The 20,383-nt window shown below is 38.6% G+C and overlaps 2 protein-coding genes across 2 annotated transcripts; both read left to right on the top strand.

Annotated features, from left to right (window-relative positions):
• Positions 1 to 385: 385 nt before the first annotated feature.
• On the top strand, positions 386 to 2,935 carry LOC103989157 (aspartic proteinase NANA, chloroplast-like). Its single transcript, XM_009407939.3, has 2 exons — positions 386 to 1,244; positions 1,959 to 2,935. Exons 1-2 carry the CDS (start codon positions 658 to 660, stop codon positions 2,773 to 2,775), a joined length of 1,404 nt encoding a protein of 467 aa, XP_009406214.2. The 5' UTR covers positions 386 to 657; the 3' UTR covers positions 2,776 to 2,935.
• Positions 2,936 to 9,741: 6,806 nt separating this feature from the next.
• On the top strand, positions 9,742 to 16,014 carry LOC103989156 (YTH domain-containing protein ECT2). Its single transcript, XM_009407938.3, has 9 exons — positions 9,742 to 10,050; positions 11,028 to 11,092; positions 11,250 to 11,394; positions 11,481 to 11,557; positions 12,198 to 12,647; positions 12,765 to 13,298; positions 13,840 to 14,052; positions 14,451 to 14,606; positions 15,228 to 16,014. The coding sequence occupies exons 1-9, from the start codon at positions 10,023 to 10,025 to the stop codon at positions 15,345 to 15,347; spliced, it is 1,788 nt and encodes a 595-aa protein (XP_009406213.2). The 5' UTR covers positions 9,742 to 10,022; the 3' UTR covers positions 15,348 to 16,014.
• The last annotated feature ends 4,369 nt before the right edge of the window (positions 16,015 to 20,383 follow it).

Here is a 20,383-nt window from a genome sequence, read left to right as displayed (position 1 = left end):
AAGCCCTCCGTCCACACGCAATCGCCGTGAAGCGAAACCATGTATCGCCGTCGCGATGTGAAGCATGATCGGTTTAATGCTGCCCGCCACTGTAGCCATTATTGTGCTGCGCATCACGTCACACCTCCCCCTCTTCCCATTATATCTCTTTTATTGTGTGGTTTAGAATTCCACTCCCCAATCATCACGTAGGTCAGAGGAGCGCGTCGCCCTTTTACTAATGCATAGTGCTAAACGCAACACCGCCGTCTCCTCGGGTGAATCCCAGTCGCATTGAAAAGTACCGCTGGTAAAGAGAGAGAGAGGCGACAGAACTTGAGGAGTGAATATAACAACTCTGTTGTTTATTCTTCCAAGCATGGTTTACGAAGTCCTAACTTCCAAGCACAAAGAAGCTTCAGAAGACAAAAAATTGCGGCACTTTCTTCAACGACAAGCTTCATATATACAGATTGGATCACGGTAGATAAAGCTCAAGGGAGCGAAGTTGACAGGCCCGAAGAAGGCAAGTCAAGTGCGTGTGGGGAGAGAGAGGGAGAGGGTAAATTGGTGGAGCTTCTCTAGCTGCTGTACACTGGCCCCATATATCGGTATCTATTCTACCATCTTCCTGTACTTGGGCATCCTTGATCACGAGCTGGAGGCGCCAAAACTCCAATGCCTCCTCAGCTTCTCCTCCTCCTCCTCCTCTGCTATCATGGCTTCCTCATCGCAGCCGCTGGAGAGCATTCGAGTCCCGTCCGCCTCGAGCTCGTCCGCCACCCCGCCCCGAGCGGCGGCTCCCGGCTGGAACACGTGCAGGAGCTCTTCCGCAGCGACCGGCTCCGGCAGCGGATGATCCACGACCGGATCCAGCGGGGCCGCCACCGGCGGAGGGCGTGCGACGTCTCGCCGCCCTCCAAGAACGGGTCGTCCGTGCCGGCACCGGCGGCGGACTCCTTCAAAATGCCTCTCAAGTCCGGCGCGTACTCAGGCACGGGACAGTACTTCGTGCGGTTCCTCCTCGGCACGCCGGCGCAGCGGTTCCTGCTGGTAATGGATACGGGGAGCGACCTCACGTGGGTCAAGTGCCGGCTGCGCCCGCCTGGGTGCCGCGGCGGCGGCAACGGGACCCGCGACTTCCGCTCCGACGTGTCCTCCTCCTTCAAGCCCATCCCGTGCTCGTCGGACATGTGCAAGACTTCTCTACCCTTCTCGTTGACTACGTGCCCGACGCCGGCGAGCCCATGTGCTTACGACTACGGGTAACGTACCATTGGATCCTCCGATCTACCGTCTTTAAACAATTTGCATCTTCTCTTCCTACGTGAATCGAGTCATGCAGTTATTATTCTTCTTTTCCCAACATAGTTTATGCGTTGTAGTAGCATTCGGATGTAAGAACATAGAAAACGGGATCGGATTGGTGGTTCTTTCCCAGAACACGAGACTGAGATGAGAGGAAGAAACTACAGCTTCCTAAATGGCAAAGACAAGAACTTCTTTTTATTGCATTCATTGTCGTCTAGTTTATCAGTGGGGCAACCCTGAGCTGGCTGTGTAGGGATTTCTTGGGATTTTGGCTACTGGAAAAAGGAGATCGTACGGGGTCCTGACAACCATCGCGAGCTGTGGTAGGCAGACTTTAGCCAGGGCTCATGAATGCCGCAAGGATTAGGAGCCAAGTTTTAGTTTCGATGACTCGTGCTTCGTCTTTCCTTGATGCTGCATTTTATACTGGTTTTTCGAGCATCATTTATCATGTCTGACGCAGCGGAATGTTTAAGAATCCGCACATTACTTGCTTCTCATCAGCGTTTAATTTGTGCTTCACACCGTGAAAGGAGGAGTGATCTCATATTTAAGAGCCGTACGCTTGGAATCCAGGCTTTTAATATGGCAATCAATGCGCGATGATCCATTTGCATGCAAGGCGAAGGTGTGGGGCGATTAATTTGATGCGATGATGGCCGTCGCAGGTACTCGGACGGATCGACGGCCCAGGGCGTCTTCGCGAACGAGAAGGCGACCATCATCCTATCCAACGGCCGGCGCGCGAAGCTGCGGGGGTTGGTGGTGGGCTGCACGTCCACCTCCGCGGGGTCCAGCTTCTCGGCCGCGGACGGCGTGCTGGGCCTCGGCTACAGCGACATCTCCTTCGCGGGGCGCGCCACCGCTCGCTTCAAGGGCCGCTTCTCCTACTGCCTCGTGGACCACCTCAGCCCCCGTAACGCCTCCAGCTTCCTCACCTTCGGTCCCAACGCGGCCGCCCTCCCCTCGCCGCCTCCCCGCGAGACGGCGCTCGTCCTCGACCTCGAACCCTTCTACACCGTCGGCGTCGACGGCATCTCCGTGGACGGGGAGCTGCTGGCTATCCCGAGGATCGTGTGGGACGTCGGCGCGGGCGGCGGAGCCATCCTCGACTCCGGGACGAGCCTGACAGTGCTAGCGGAGCCGGCGTACCGGGCGGTGGCGTCGGCGCTGAGCCGGCGGCTGGAGGGGATCCCCAGGGTGAGCGTGGACCCCTTCGACTACTGTTACAACTGGACAGCCGCGGGCGGACAGCGCAAGCTGCCGCGAATGGTGGTCCACCTGGCCGGGTCGGCGGCGCTGGAGCCGCCAGCGAAGAGCTACGTGATCGACGTGGCGGACGGGGTGAAGTGCCTGGGGATCGCGATGGCGCCGTGGCCGGGCGTGTCCACCATCGGCAACATCCTGCAGCAGGAGCACATGTGGGAGTTCGACCTCAAGAACCGACGGCTCAGATTCCGGCGATCCAGGTGCCGTCGTGAATGATGATGGGATCGGACGGCCCCGATTCTTTACCACAGCCCCGTTGATTCGCTTTATTTGATTGGTGGAGGTTGCTGCTGTTCACAAATGTGTTTGTTATAAGAAGACAAGCTTATCGATGACGTGTTAATAATAAAGGATTAGGTGGATTGGGTTGGTGGCAGACTGACTGCATGTTGGGGGTCGGGCCCCACCAGGGTTGGCAATCACGGAGGAGGTCGCCCGTGATGTTTCGACTCCAAGTGCGACCCAGAAATGATGCTCGCGCACTAACCATTCCATCGGGCGATCGCGTAGCTGCCGACCCGATTGATTGGGAGCTGCAGCTGCCATCACCAACCACATGGCACCAAATCTTGATTTAATGTGTCGTGAGGCCCACCGGGAATGTACACATTCATAAGTAGACATCGATTTAGCTGTCGATTGCTGACCCGCCACGAAATAATTCATAAATGATGATGATTCGATTACTTGTTTTTCTCTCAATATTTTCATCTCTTAAATGTGTCAAATGATCTGTCTTGATAGTTATTTTTATGATTGCTGATCACGATAGATCGAAACACTATAAAATTACTTAGAAACAATAAAAAGATAATTTACCTAAAAAGCTGCAGGACTATTAAAAAAATAATTCATGGTTATTAGGTCACTTAATTTTATCTAAGTCAGCTATTCATCAATATGCACCGAAACAGTAAAAAAAGCTACACTTTTGTGGAAAAAATTTGACATCAAGGATGACCCGAAAAAAAATATCAAATGTCATACAAATTGGAATTCTTACTAGTGATATTTATCATTAGTCTCTATGTTTTGGTGGGCAAGTAAACTTTGTTACTCGATAAGATGTTGATAAGGTCATTTAGTCCCAGGCGAAGACAATAACGAAGAGTCGGAGACAATTTAGGTGAACTCTTGATACATAAATCTTCTCTTGGTAGAAGTATGGTAACCAAGGGCTCATAAGTCTGCTGGATCTCTCTTACCCTCGGAGGCCGGAGATGAGATGTAAAAGAGCACGATCAGAGATCCAATCCATCTCGAACCGAGCCTTTTGATAGGATAGCATGAACTTTTGATGCATGAATCTTCTTTTGGTAGCTAAGGATATGCATGAACTTTTTGGGCTTTCATTTGATGCCTCTTCTTTCACCAATTGTTTTCCTTAGAAAAAAATGATTAAATGTGCATTTGATAGATAATTAAAAATATTGCCCAATTAATTACGAGAGGAGCCTTCCTCGTGCCTTTTGTCTATAAAATATTACCCAATTAGTTGGCTATAAAATATCTGTAAAACTTTTGTCTTTTTACTTTAATTTTCTTATGCTTACTTTTTGTTGATGGTATCCATTACCGATCTTCGTGTCTTAGTGGGCAAACTCTCATTCATCACTTACATTATGCAAAAGTTCGTCTTTCATTATGTTGCCAAAAGGTACTATCGATCTTTGGCTCGAAACAACTTTACTTATTCCATTGAGCATTCGTTATGTTGCCAAAATTATTTTCTTCTTTTGTTCTATGTAGAGCACTCAAAAGTGATGCTCGATAATTAATCGCAACTCGATACCTATGTCAAGAAAGATCTAAGAAATCATAGAATGTATATTTTAAATATGAATTAATATTAAATACATATTTCTTAAGTTGGAATTGACAAAGATGTTGTATTATAAATGTTAGATGCTAATACTATCTCAAGATAACATACATATGTATTTTGGTATTTGTGGAACTTTAATATTTTTTTTAAATATTTAAAGTATATTATGATATTATCTAAAATCATAATATTACCAAGGGTATTTAATTAAGAATCAATATGATTTATGTCTTCTGTAAGTTAAAATTGTATTTATTTATTTTTTAAAAAAAATATTTTATGTTTATTTATATAATTATACTATTTATTTATTATATACATTCATTCATTCATTTATATACATATATATATATATATATACTTTTTAAATAAATAATAAAAAAATATTAGAATGATAAATTTATCATGTAATATCTAATAGACTTTAGAAATATAATCTTACCAAACAATGCTTACGTTACATTCAAGGAATATTGTTTTGGAAAGGAGCAATTTTGGGTGCAATGGAGCACCAGCTGAGGTCCAATCCAATTAATATTTTGGTAGGTGGCATGCAATGAACTCCAAGGAATAATATTTTGGTAGGTGCATATTTGATAGATGATTAAAATATGAGTCATTAATTTACGGGTGGAAACCCGTAAATTATTTGTCATATCTATAAAATCTCTATCAAGCTACAAACTTATTTGTCATATCTTTTGTCTCTGTCTACTTACCAGTTGTCCAATGGATCCTTTGGTTTAGAATTCGCATTCATGATATTTATATTATTCTTTGATTAATCGCTTTCATACTTATATTATTATTTTTTGTTTATGAATCTAACATGTATTTACGTGTTAGATTTGGACCGACGCGATCGTGGAGGTCCATGCATCGTTAGTCACACGAGTTGGGTTGGGTTGGGTCAAGCAAACATTGGATTGGTTCTTCGAGTCTTCTCCTCATGAATTAGAGGCATCATGTTATCCATATGCGGGCAAATTATACATTATATTATGTATTTACATTTCAAAAAAAATCTTAAAAAAGACATTACTCAAGAATTAGAATACAAAAGAAGCTTTGTCGATAAAAGCAAAAAAATAATATACTTGAAAGAGTCATTTTTTTTCTCAAAAAATACATATCTAATTGTCTTTATATATTAGACTAATTAGTAAATTATTAAATTTCTTTTTTATATAATTAGGAATTGATAGGGAATATTTCTGTATCACCCTATAGCGATAATCGACAACCACATCGGAACCAACGTGACATCTCAGAGTTGATGTGACACACATGCACGGCACGATCTCGAAGCGATGTAGCAGACTCAAAGCAATACAGTGGATTCAGGAACGATGCATAGCTATCCTTGAGATCGTACAAAGCAGCTCCAAACGGCATGGAACCAGAACAGTCATCCCATGTCGTCCGGGGCAAACGAATAGACCGTCTAAAATATCAATGGTCATTAACAACTTACGTACGATCGACCCTTGGGGTGAGGTACAAACCCAACCCTCGACTAACGCCGGGAATCCCCAATGCTACCATAAAAAAAAAACTAACCTAAGTTTCAAAGGAATCGAGCCGAGAATCCCCCTCAAAACGTCTAGTGAACACTCTAGCACAATCGAGATTGAACCAAATCATACCAACCCCCGATCACAGTGTAAAGGACTACAACAAGAAATCAAACACATTCAAAATATATCAAAACTCTCATGCCTCTAAAATCAGTACATACGTAATATATATATATATATATATATATATATATATATATATATATATATATATATATATATATATATATATATATATATATATATATATATATATATATATATATATATAAGGTGAGAGAAATACCTTCGAATTGTAAGTTTCATATGATTTGGACCCGATGGCTAATTTTAATATACTAATTCTGTGCTCTCGAAAAAGAGAAGCAAAAACATAGTAGCAAACTTACGTCGGCCTTTCTACGTGCCAACAACTAAAAAGCTAATCTTCTTCACGGCTTCACCTCTTGTCTTCGAGCCTCACTACCATTAAGGAGGAGCCACACCACCGTTTAGGAGGAATCGACACGACATATGTCATAATGGGAAGTGTTAGGTGTGCACGCATTAAGGAGGAATCGACATGGCATTTCTCATAATGGGATGCGTTAAGTGGTGCACAGCAAGTGTAAGTGCTAAATGTCAAGAAAATATTTATGAAGAGATTGAAAAAACGATTATAAAATAATTTCATATTAATAAATATTAAATTAATATTTAACAACATGATGCACTTGCAGTAAACTTTGATCACGAGGCTTTTTATTAGGATCATATTATTTAGATTTGAAATATCCAACACAATTATTTTCTTTAAGTAGTTCAATATTAGGTTTCTATTAACGTCAACATTGATGGGCTTGTTCACGCTTTCAAATTGATGCATCATGCGATGGTGCGGTAGCAAGCACACATCTATTCGTGTTATTCAATCGATAGAAGATGACGGGCCATTTGGGTATTCAAATGCTTCTTCATCATTAGCAAGCTTAGTAAATCAGTATCTTACATTGACATGACAACTGCGTGACAATGAATGTTCAATTATTGGTGGAGTTCCTACGCCAATAATTGATAGTGTCTGTTTTGGATACTCATTTAGATAGTTTTTAGGGTTTCTAAAGGGGGTTAAGAGGATTTTTCAGGTTTATATGGGAGGTGAATAAGATAAGCCTTACTTGAGTGAGGACAACTCAAAAGCATTGTAATTGATATCATATTTTAAATAATTTAATTTTTTTCTTGAATGTAGATGGGATTTGCTGAATCATGTTAATTTTTTTTTCTTTTATTGATCTTTAGGTATTTTCTTTTGGTTTTGGAATTCTCCTCCTCAACAAAACAAAGTGACATCAAAACCCAAAAGATCCGATGATTAAAGATTTAACAAGAATATTATCGATTGTTTCTGTTGATTTTACTATGAAAAAATTTGATGGAAAAAAATAGTTTCACTCTATGGTAAAGAAGGGTGAATGACAGATATTCTTGTTGAAAAGAGCTTCAGGTGTGTGAATACTATTCATCTTTGTATTATTGATAATATTATCAATAATATTATTAATGATGGCTCGGATAAGTTTTTTGAGAAAGTTAGAAATTTTTTTATTTATAAAAAATTTAATTAACAAGTTATATATGAAGCGAAGGTTATATAAATTATGATGGAGGAAGACGAAGACTTGATAAAGCATTTGAACGTGTTCAAAGGAATATTTGATTAATTAAAAAATTGATAAAGAAGATAAGGTTTTATTGCTTCTTACATCACTCGTTCACTTCTATGTCAACTTTACTAAGATGATAGATACTATGTGAAAAGGATACAATAACTCTAAAATAAGTTGAAAAATCTTTAATGTCTTATGCTATTAGGAAAAAAAGATAAATCTGACAATATGAATAGTGAGATATTAGGTAGTGAAGGTTGACAATGGTAGATTTTAGTATGACAAGTCAGATCGTTCGATGATGTTTAGTGTTATATATATAAAGAGTATGAACATATATGACAGTTTATGTTCTAGAAAAAGATGTTGACGAATACTCACATTAATAGTCGTACCATTTAGGAAAATGTATAGTAAATACCTCAAATGATTAAAAATAAGTTGCATGTGTAGAAGATAATAGATACTTACAACAACAGTAAACTCTGTTCATGGTACAAAAAAATAAGTGGTGATATTAATATTTTTTAGGCTCCAGATTATTGTAAGAAAAACAATTTTACTAGTGGTAAAATAGTAAGATAGATGTCTCTCTTCGGAATCTAAGTAGTGTCACTAATTCAGTTCCAAATATATAAGATACATTAGGGAGATTATTGAAATCAGATGGTAAACCTTGAAGTGATTTGATTAGTATAACTGTGACCAATTCTTCAAGCTAATGGTTCAATTCCTATAGGAGGCATAAAGTAAATAAAAAGTACTCACTAAGGTAAAGATTATTATAGTTAATAAATATTTTTAGAAGTCATAATTATATTTAAATTTGTTGGTAGAGTCATAATTAAATTAATACTCCTTAGTGAATTATAATTTATTCTTATAAATGTATATATAAAGTTCTAAAGTTTTTGCAAGAGTGAGACATAAGACACATTGGATATTTGTAAGAATAATATTTAGGATTTCTAGATAGAGTTCTTTGCATCTATAGAGGAGAGATGAGATACAAGAGAATCATATGTGAGTCAATATAACTCAATAATCTTATAATTGATCTCACATGAGTTATTTTTTTTATCTATAAATATAGGTGAGATTTATCCAATCACATTAATTTTATATTAATTTTATGATATATTATCGATATCTAATTTTTTTAAATTTAAAATTCTCTGTATATTATGGGTGAAGATGCTACTTGAGCTCCTACGTCAACAACACCAATTCATCATGACAACATTTCATCAATGTCACAACGTTTTCTTGTCGATTGCTATAATTGTGATAGGCAAACCGACGCAAATAATTATTTTATATATACCCTACTCCATATTTCAAAGAATATATATATATATACGACGTCATATGTATTACCTGTAACGAATCTAATAAGACGACTGGATACTGCAAGGATCGCGTAGCCGATCACAGCTCGACACGTTGGTGGACACGAATGCTATCTGAGCGACGTGCCTCCACGTCACCAAATCGAGCCATGACCGACCCACTCAAAGCTTCATCGTTAAGCAAAAGGCTCGACGGAGAGATTGCGTGTCGAAGGCTTCCGCCAAATCGAGCACGTGAGAGGCACCATTCAACGCCGGATTCCTATTTCTTCTTAGCGGTAACTCTAACCGGCCAAGTAATAATTAGTACAAAAGATATGTCACGAGAAATATTTTCTAATTTAATTACTAATAATATTTGTGTTACTCCCTTTTTAATTCATCAATTAATTAACTTTAAGATGGGATTCGATTCCAACGTTACTACGTCTTTTGGTGGAAACGCAAGTTGGCATCCTACTTTTCGGCGGTTAACTGATGCCTCCGGTTAGCTCACTGGGCGGTGATCATACTCTCCGGGATGCCATACTTGCTACGGCCGCCCCGTCACACACGCACGCACGCACGGACGGAAATAGAACCAAGCATGAGTCTGGCGTCGGTTTCCGCACCTGTATATAGCTAACCGGAACCACCGAAAAAGACAAAGTCAACTACTCCCGATGGCTGCTATTCTTGTTTGTGATTGGTTGGATCTCTTAACTGAAACGGAACCGACGCGTCACCACAACGGCCCCTTCGACGTTTTAGCCACCTCCGCCCACCCGTCCGGGGCCATCGGACGGACGAGAACCCACTTGCCGCCGCCGAGCGCCGAGCCTCCTGGATCGCTAGATTGCATCTCCGGGGCTGTCGTGGGCGCTTCTCCGCCGTCCTTTTTCTCCGCCGCCCTGACCGGCCATCGCTCGTCGGAAGCGGCTCCGCGTTGCGGGCGACAAACATCTCCCTTGGTCGCGGCTTGGTCGGGGTTGGTGTCTCGTGGCAGGAGGTGGACTCGGTAGCCTTCGAGCTGGAGGGCAAGGAAGACTTAGGGTTCTTCTGCGGAGACTTTTGGTGCGATCTCATGGAAGCCAAGGCGAAGCCGGAGAAACGTATCCTGCGTTTCGTTTTCGGTTTTCTAATATGTGATCTCCTGGTTCTCATGGTTTTCTGGTCGGATCTATTGTATGTTCAATACTTTTTAGTCTTCTATGAAGATCTTAGCTTTGGGTTAAACAACATTAGGGCTCTCCCGTTTCCGCTTTTTCCCTCGAATTATTAGCTCAGATGATCGTTTTTTTCTTTGTTTACACCTTCTTTTTCTGATAGATCGATCATTGACTAGATCTTGTGGAACTCTCGCTGGTTTATGGTTCCTTCGTAAGGATTAAGTTGTCCTTTCCTATCCAAAAAGAAAGAACAAAAAATAGGTTAGGTTGCCCCTCGACGCACGTAACTTGGTGGATCTATTTCGTTAGTCTCTATTAAGCTTGTCTGTTCCTATCTGGGTCAAACGAGTCAAAGAATAATGGGAGTTATATCATAAAGCTTGTGGTTCGATTTTTTCCGGAGATCGTAGCTTGATCTTTCAATGTTTTGGATCTCCCGATCATCTTCTTTTTGTTATATCGGAGTGAAAATGATTGCCTATATGTTGTTGTCTGTAGAAAATTTATGGTTTATTCCTAATGATTAAATTGCCTTTTCCTATCCCTTAAAAGGGGGATTAACTTGCCTTTTAGATACAAGTAACGGAGCTATTTTGTTAGGTTCTACCAGGCTTGTCCGTTCCTGGGGTCAACTGTGTTAAAGATTATGAAGAATTTTATTGTAACCCCACCGATGTAGGATGTTGACCAACGAAATATCTTGTTTTTTGAAGAATTATGTAGATCTGGCAAGGTTAAAATGGATTAACCGGCACAAATAGGACTTTTATATGGTCTCAAAGCCTTATCATTATTTCATGATTGGGGATGGAAAACCGTGTGAGCTGATACTATACAGCCTTATTTCTTCATGTATCCATCAAGTTATCAATGTTTTACTTGCCATTCTGTATGGAAGACCTTGACTTTTCACTATCCAGCAATTGAGGATTCAATGAGGAAATTGAAGATCGATGCATCGATGAAAGTCAACAGTATCAACGAGGTATGCTATAGTTTTAAGTTGTTTGGTAATGAAATTCCGCACTTTTTGGCTTCACTTATCTTTTTCTTTTGATTTTGCCCAGCTAACTCTGGTGCTTCTATTCTAATTTGTTTTTGACAAACACGATTCTGATACGTATGCTTGCTTTTCTGTTTAGTCTGGGGCACAAGGTGCAAGCCAATCTGATTCAATATCCTGCATCTCCTCAGGAGATGCAACGAGCAGCATCAAAGAAACTGAGGTGGATCAAGAGCCTTTGATGGGTGACCAAGGCATGCATTACTACGGCTACTATTATCCAGGTATGTTTTTTTAAAACTTTTCTGGTTTGCCTAGATTTTTTTGATATGTGTATTTTGCCTTTTATCTCATAGCTAGATGGAAACAGGATCTACTGGTTTTTTGGGGGAATGGGACAATCGATTTTGTGTCCAGAGAACTGACAACTTGCAAGTTCAGCATCCTGTAAGTTTCTACTTTGAACTTTATATAAAAGCTTGGGACCAACAATAGCTTAATGTTTATATCTTTAATGCAGATATTATTCTCATTATCAGCAAAAAATGTTGTCATGATGTTGCAGTTTTAAAAACATTTATCCTCCCCTAAGCTCGTGACTTTTCCTGGTTTTGTTTTATATGTCTGGGGAACTTCCTTGTGGTAAAGATGTTTCCTTTCTGTAATACCTATTGCATCTTTAAATCACAAGTATTTAGTATTATAGAAATGTAAAGCAGCAACCTTTTTCTATACATAGTTTCCATTTCCATTTGAAGGCCATCCCACACCGCATGTCCACTAAATTGAAATGATACATCAGTTATCTCATTGTAAATCTAATGTATGTATAAAAAATAGGAAATTAAGTGAAAAAGCCTAAAGCAAAATCAGACTGTTACCACTTCTGGTGTGGCTTGGTTGTGGTTCTGTATTTTTATGGTCACCCTTAAGAGCTGTATGATATAAACTGTCTCATTACTTAAATTAATTAAGCCTCTGGCTTGTTGTTCCTTTTTTGCTGCACTTGTAGAATCACAATGATTGCACTCGGTTTAAGTTGGTTTATATATAGTGTTTACACCATCTCTTTTCCCTTTTGCTTCAGGGTATTCAAGCAGATAATGGTTCAGTTATGTACTACTTCCCAGGTTATCAAGCTGGATACACTCCTTACAGTCCACTCTTACCTGAAGCGATGTATGGTGTAGACGGACAATTCTTGAGCCAGTCATATTGTCCAAATCTAATATCCCCTCAAGCACTTGTTTCTCCAGGACCTCTTCCACAGCAAGTTGCTTATGGACCTGAGTTGGTTCCGGCATACCCATGGGACCCATCTTTTTTCTTTGCAGATGAGATTCAAGGGAGCAGATTTGCGGTGGATCCGACAAAGCCACATTATAGACCAAATCTTTCATCTGAGGGTCATACCGTTGCTCCTTCGAGAACATTTCCGGCCTCAAAATCAGCCTTGGGAACAAAAGGGTCCTCACTAGTGTCTGATATGTCACATCCTACTATGATTCATAATCAATCTCAGAAACCTACGAAGAAGGTAATACATTTTGTTTTCATATGTAGTGCTTCTATTTTGTCAGACTGGCTTCTTGGCAATGTGTATTGCAAATGCTATTTGCATATTCTGAACACTCGTGGACTTTAATGGTGCCAGGCTTCTGCTGCTGTTCTCTCCAACGGTTATGATCCGGTGAACAAGTTTAATGCATATGTTAACCAAGGGAAAGGTCCACTATTTTATCCGAGCAGCATCATTGACATGAAAGAAAATGGACAAAGCTGGGTTGATGATGTGAAGCTGAAAGTTAGAAATAAGCTAAATAGCTGTGGCGATCTTGACTTGCTGAATGAACAGAATCGTGGCCCCAGAACAAATGGTACCAAAAGTGCCTCTCAGGCTGATATTGATTCTCTCAAAACGCTTGATGTTAAGAATGATGGTGACAGCATTTCAGTTGCTATTATTAACAAGGATGAATACAACCGGCCTGATTTCCAGACAAAATATGAGCATGCTTTATTTTTTGTAATAAAATCATATAGTGAGGATGATATTCACAAGAGCATAAAGTATAGTGTTTGGGCTAGCACACCAAATGGGAATAAAAGGGTCGACAATGCTTTTCAAGTTGCACAAGAGAAGGTGACAGAAAAGGGTGGCAACTGTCCAGTGTTTCTCTTCTTTTCTGTAAGTTGACCAACCTTTGTACAGTTAGATGTGATCTTTGATTTGCCTATAAATATTTACTGAGTGCATGTGATAATTTGCGATCACATGCATTTTGGTCACCCATACGAGAGTACATATTACTGCACTTCTATCTGAAACATTCATGCAAATGTTTGTATTGTGACAAAAATGAATTGTCTATTGGGAAGACCTTTTGTTACTAAAAATTAAAAATAGTAATGCTAAAAATTTAAAAATGATCTTTGTTTTTCAAATCTCTTCTTCGTCTCTTCTTTGCTTGTTATCCTTTCTTGCACAATTTGCATGTTTAGAAAGTAAAATTTCTGTTATTTACCAGATAGTAGATGCATATGCGGTGATTCATGACTGTGTTTATATTGTTGTATGTTTAAGTGCAACATGACTCTGACTCATAGCATTGGGGTTTCTGACATGTATTAGCAGTATTGTGTTGGCAGTGACTTTGTTCTAATGAGTCCTTAGGGAATTAAACCATAGTTTTTTATTTGCTTATATTTTTTGAAAATATGATCCTTAGGTCAACGCAAGCGGTCAGTTCTGCGGTGTAGCTGAAATGACTGGCCGAGTTGATTTCAGTAAGAATATGGACTTTTGGCAACAAGACAAGTGGAATGGATTTTTCCCAGTAAAGTGGCACATAATTAAAGATGTGCCAAACCTGCAGTTCCGTCACATAATTTTGGAGAATAATGACAACAAGCCTGTTACAAACAGCAGGGACACACAAGAGGTATGCCTTTTGAAACAATTTTTTCTGTTTGATAATTATGATGCTTTTTTTACGCGCTCGAGAAAGTTCAAGTTTTCTGTATCATCCACATCTTGTCAAGCTTTCTCAAAATTTGGCCTAGAGAATTTTTGTATTTTGACTTTGGTGTCGACAAAATTGCTCAAGATTGAGAACTCATTAAAAATTAAGTTCTATGACAATTATGTGCAAATAGGGTTGAAGAAGAAACTTTATAATGTATAGTTAAACATTTTGTTAAGTAAAGAGAAATGAACATTCCTATGATACTGATACTGATACTGTTAAGTAAACATTTTGTTAATTGTGTCATGTGGATCATACCTCTATATGCTATCCATTATTATACATGATACTGACAGAACCTAAATCCCTGTCAGGTGAAATTTTCCCAAGGTATTGAGATGTTAAGCATTTTTAAGAGTCATTCCTCCAAAACATCTATATTGGATGATTTTGGCTTTTATGAGAATCGGCAAAAAGGAATGCAAGATAAGAGGAACAAGCCAACTACTCCACCTTTGGTGAATTCACTGGTAAATCCGTACTATTCATCTGTATCAAGGTTGTTAATTTTCAATGTTTTCATTTGCCTAAATGCTTGTTGCTTTATATGTCAGTTTTCTCTAGTGTGATTATATTTGGATTAATAAAAATTCCTTGTACAGAAATTTACAGAAAAGGTTATATTATCAAATGTCCACTTCGAGATTCTTTCTTTGGAATGTATGAGGTCACTCAGAATGAGCTATTTCAAATAGCCGTTAAACTGAGGGGATATCCCCCCTAGTCAATAAAGTTATACTAAACATAGACAATAAACTACACTAAGTAATTGAGATAATTGTTTTAGCTGTTTGATCAGTTTGTGTTAAATGCATAAGGGTAAGGCTTTATCGTTCCTATTTTAGATATATGCAAATAATTTTTTTGACATAAAGATTGATGCAGTCATTTGCAAGTCACTTATCCATGCATGATTTCTATTTTTGCGAGGCCTTCCATGTTATGTTGATAAGAGCTACTTGTGTGCCTCGTGTGCTTATCATATGGCACGTCTGTGTGCTTGTAATTCTTTTTTGGTGCAAATACTTTCCAGTAGTAAAAGTTCCCATCATTTTTACGTATATCTTATTTTCTGATACATTTTTCTTCAGCCTAAAAATGTTGAATCAACCAAAGTCCCAAGGCTAGGTGATTCAAAGTCCCAGCCACCCGACCTTGTGTCAGTTGAGGTGAAGGAAGGACTCCAGACTGGGATTGCTACGAGGAAGTGATCTCCTAGGAACTCAGGTGCTTATGTGAACTGGAAATCGTAAAGCAGCAAACATTTGGAAGTTCACGAGATGAATTGCTGCTGCCGAAGAACACATCAATTTGGTGGGAGTTGAAGGAAAAATAAATACTGCCAACAGTGGGAAATAAGAACAAGGGTCCATTTGGAATATCTCCCCATGAGCAATCGTACAATGATCCGGGAGAAATCAAACTGCTTTTAGCAATGTGCCAGACAGGCATTCGGGTGAACTGGAGCCCGATGATCCTGCAAACTCTGGAGGTGGAAAGACTAGGATTCTTATTTCTTCTCCGAATGTTGTTGGGCACCCCGCCCCATGTTCTTCCTTGGGGAATCGAGGAGGCCAGATTGTTGTTGGGTTGGTGGCTGCTCTCTCCCTGCAGGTTGGTAAAAGCTTTGGAGTAAAATGGGTGTATCCCAAGCTTTGCTTGGTCACCAAGTGAAGTTGTATGATCGAAACTCTAAAGAAAGAGCAAAAAATGCAGAAGAAGCTTTTAGCGCTTCTCTTCCCTTTACGCGTGTCGATGTCTGTAGTTAGTGCGAAATATGTGATCATTCAAGAAAAATATTGTTTCATCAATAATTTCTAGCTGGAACACAAACTATGTTTGCATTATGTCATCAATATTATACCCTATCAATCATTACCCCCTTTGGTGCCCCGAAAGAATTATTGATGGCTGAGTTGAGATTGTTAAAGCGGCTCAAATCATTGTTGCTTTGGTTTCTTCCTTGGAAGGTTTGGCAAACTTGGAGGGTCTCCCTCCACATATTATAATTCGTCAGCTGTGTTGCGGTGACAATCAATACACATGTGTATATATCTTGAGATAGATTGGTGACCCACTGCCACCATTTTCCGGAGTCTCATAATTAGGGTTCGAGTTCGACAGGGGCTGCTGTGCTGTTGTTCCATCCGCCGATGTCTTTTTTTTATCTTCTGCTCGATCTCGATGGAGATGGCAGCCTCTTTCCTCTTGGCCTCGAGGCAAATAGAGAATAAATGATCCTTGCCTCGTCTGACAAACTCTCAACAGGGATCCTTGATCGGACGATTAAACTACGGCATGATGTGCTCATAACGTTGGTATATGTGGTAGGATGTCAACATATGACACCCACAGTCCGCCTGATTTGGCTCGTCTGATGAAGTCCCTAATAAACGAAACTGCTAACAGCCAATCAGACTGCTGCATATGCGTCAGATTGTATTGATTGAAATAATACACAATACTCTATATTTATACATGTTTGGAAAGGAAAATTTTTCTCAATAGAATTTTCTTGTTGAAGTTGTTATCACAAGAAATCTTGACTTTATCAAGCATGACTACGTAGGAGGACAAAGAAAAAGCAAAAAAGAGATTAAAGTGTACCAAATGGTTTAGATGATTGAGATGAACTTGTGACCTCCACAATGATAATAAAAGTTCACTCGTAATTTGGATGACGATAGTGATAGGTCGGAAAAATGAGTGACACCACAATAGAACAGCACAGGCTGAGTTCCGGTGGGCATCGACAACCTGCTCTTCTCCTACGACATCTCCTACCTCTCGCTCTTCGTCACTCCTCCTCTCGTTGCAGCTTGGCTCCACACTCCTCTCATCGCGCTTCATGTTCACCATCTCTTGACCTCATCCGATATTTATTGGCAGCTCCGTCTTTCCCGTGACGAACTCGTCCGATAGCCTCTTCGACATACATCTCATCCACTTCTATTGGAAGCCTTTATTTATATCTTATTAGAAGTGGTATGATATGTTTATGGATCGATGGTGATATTGAAATGAATAATATATTAATTTTAATTTTGATGATGATATCAATTGATGAGTTTAAGTAATAAATAATATATTAAGAAAAATTAAGTATAAAATTATTTACTCGTTTACCATTGTTTATTATATTTATTTTTTCTTGTTGAAATTCTAAGCTAATTGAATTTTACACAAAAAAATCAATTTAGTCAATCTTAAGATTCTAAATTATTTGGATAATTATAAATTATTTAATTAAGTCAATATAGATTTTGACTATTAGATGTATATATTGACTATTAAAAGTCAATATATACATCTCATCCACTTCTATTGGAATATCAAAAAGTCACATTTGAAAAAAGAATTGCAGCCTTTCTTTATATCTTATTAGTAGTGGTATGATATGTTCATGGATGTACGGTGATATTGAAATGAATAATATATTAATTTTAATTTTGATGATGATATCAATTGATGAATTTAAGTAATAAATAATATATTAAAAAAATTAAGTATGGATGTAGATTAAAAATATTGAAGATTTTTTAATTTAATTATTTACTTGTTTACCACTGTTTATTATATTTATTTTTCGAAAAATACAATTCTAAGCTAATTGAATTTTACACAAAAATCAATTTAGTCAATCTTAAGATTCTAAATTATTTGGATAATTATAAATTATTTAATAAAGTCAATATAGATTTTGACTATTAAGATTTCACTAACTTTTAGAAAAATTGGCCAAATTGTATATTAAGGAGATAGTAGACTAGTCATGATGTGCCAAAATTATGTCAAATATCTATATGATGTGCCAAATTATTTAAAAAATATTTATATAAATTTTAGCATTGCTTTTCATGCATCAATAGATAATCAACTAAAAATAATTATATAACTTCTTATGAGATTTTTTGGATTAAAATAAAATATTTGGAGGAATTTGTTCATAATAACAATAATAGATATTAGAGAAGTATTAGAATGATCTCATCATACATGACATAAATATATTTCAATGATAATTAATGAAAGAAAGTATTTGAGATTTGACATAATTGAAGCCATATTTGAAAGATTAAATTGATTAGAAATACATACTTGTAATTCATGATAGATAAAAGGAAATTTACGGTGATAATAAGAGATATGAATCAAACTCTATCTTAAAATTTGAGTATATATATATATATGTATATTCTTTTATATTTTAAAATTTTAAATATCGTAATATATTTTACATGTTAATGTTGAAGAAATATATTTAGGATCATTATGAAGTAATTAAATTAGAAACAACAAAACCTAAAAAAAAAAACCATATGATGAATGACCTATCCATATTGTTCATATCTTGCGTGTAGTAAAATCATAACAAGAAAAAAGATATATTTAAGAACTTATAGATATCCCTGAATAATCTTCAGATTCATACATGTCAAAGTATGAAAGACTAAGTTTTTGTCCGGGGGATATGTAATATCTTATATTCTACCTGTCAATCTATATATAATTATGAATTTTATGAAGAATTTATATATATAAATAAAAATCCTAAGAAAGAAAATTATTTACTTTGTAATGAAGCATCATGGTGCAAAACTAATTGTTCTATGTGAACACAATATAAATGACTCGAGCAGATATTTCATATCATAAGAACGTATTCTTTGCATTATCTAATCTTAATTAAAATATCATAAGAGTAAATAGATTTTTTTATATGATTTATAATTTGATAGATATTTTGAATTTATGGCCATTCATACGTTTTAAATTAGAGAATTGGATTGAATTTTGTATGATATTATAAGACCACAAATTATACGATATTGACTAACGGATTAATATATAATTGATCGAAATTTTGCAGTATATTATTAATTAGAGAAAAGGAGAGAGAGAGAGAGAGAGAGAGAAGATCCACGCATCAAGCCGAAGTCTGCGGCCTTAAGATTGGCTTGCGACAGCAACCAAAACCATGGAGGGAAGGAATAAGAAGAGCACACAAGTGGTCTCTTTCTTCTCTTCAATTCCCTCCCCTTAATCCATATCCGATGGAAAACTTGTCGCTTAAGCAACCCCATCACTCCCACCTCGACGAAGATAGAGGAGGTGATGACACAGACACAGCCCTCGAAGGTTGAGCTGCTTCCCTTCGATCATCACCGACACAGCCCTCTTCCTCGGACCTGCTAAATGGGGTGAAATATTGGTAGCAAAATATGTCGTTACGTACATCGAGGTTGAACATAATTTTGAATCTCGTGTTAGGATATATATAGTACGATCATAATAGTTCCTAACTCAACCATTCATGTTACTTGGTAACCATAAACCATCCCTTCCCCGTCTCAATTACTAAAACAACAGGGAGCAAAAAACCTCGAACTCTCAAGGAGATTGTTCGAGAAGCAATTTGCATGAAGATTGAGGTTGGATGAGGTTAGAACCGAGATAGATAAGCATTAATAATAATAATGATAATAATAATAATAATATATCTTTTTAATATTTAAATTAATAATATGAAATAGATAAGTACAACCATTAATTGTAAAAAAAAAATCTAATATTTTGCTATGTGTTAGTGAACAAAAGTATCGTGGCTGATGAATCAGCACGGTTATGTCCATGGGCCAATGTCGGGAGCTTCTTGCAAAGTGAGTAGGATGATGAGGTGGCCGCACCCTCGGGAAGGAGTACCGATTGGCGTTGATCGAGATCCGGGGCGGCTCACTGCTCCCCCTTTGTAGTGGAAGGTGTCTTCTGGGTCGAGACACTCGTTGTTCGGGGTGATCGTTCTGGAGCGGCTCGGGCAAGAGCTGAGCTGGCGAGGTCGACTGGGTCCTCGCAAAGTGGGTGTTGATCAGCGTTCCTCGGTCCGTCGATCCGGGCGCCGTTTATGATGGGTCACGTCTCTCCGTCTCTAGGGTGATTGTCAGCACGTCCTCGTACAATGGGTGGCGATTCTAGGGTTTGAGATGCACGCTTGTTGTGGACGGTCGTCTTCTTGCAAAAATGGCCTTCGTCGGGTGATTCCCGACTTCGGCCCCTCTGACGAGCAAGTCAGTTGAGTGTTTTTTTTTATTGATTTTCTTCCCCCCTAGCCGGGCGCCGACCATAGGTTTTTATACTATTGTGCGAGGGTCGGTTGCGCCTCGGTTCAGTGTGGCCACTGACCCTCATGGGATGGGATGATCTCTCTAACGAGCTGGTGTCTCGGAGGATGTTTGAGCGACGTCAGACG

The sequence above is a fragment of the Musa acuminata genome, chromosome BXJ3-6, assembly GCF_036884655.1.
Source record: "Musa acuminata AAA Group cultivar baxijiao chromosome BXJ3-6, Cavendish_Baxijiao_AAA, whole genome shotgun sequence".
NCBI lineage: Eukaryota > Viridiplantae > Streptophyta > Magnoliopsida > Zingiberales > Musaceae > Musa > Musa acuminata.
Note: the sequence above shows the minus strand (reverse complement) of the source record. Positions and strands in the feature narration are given on the sequence as shown.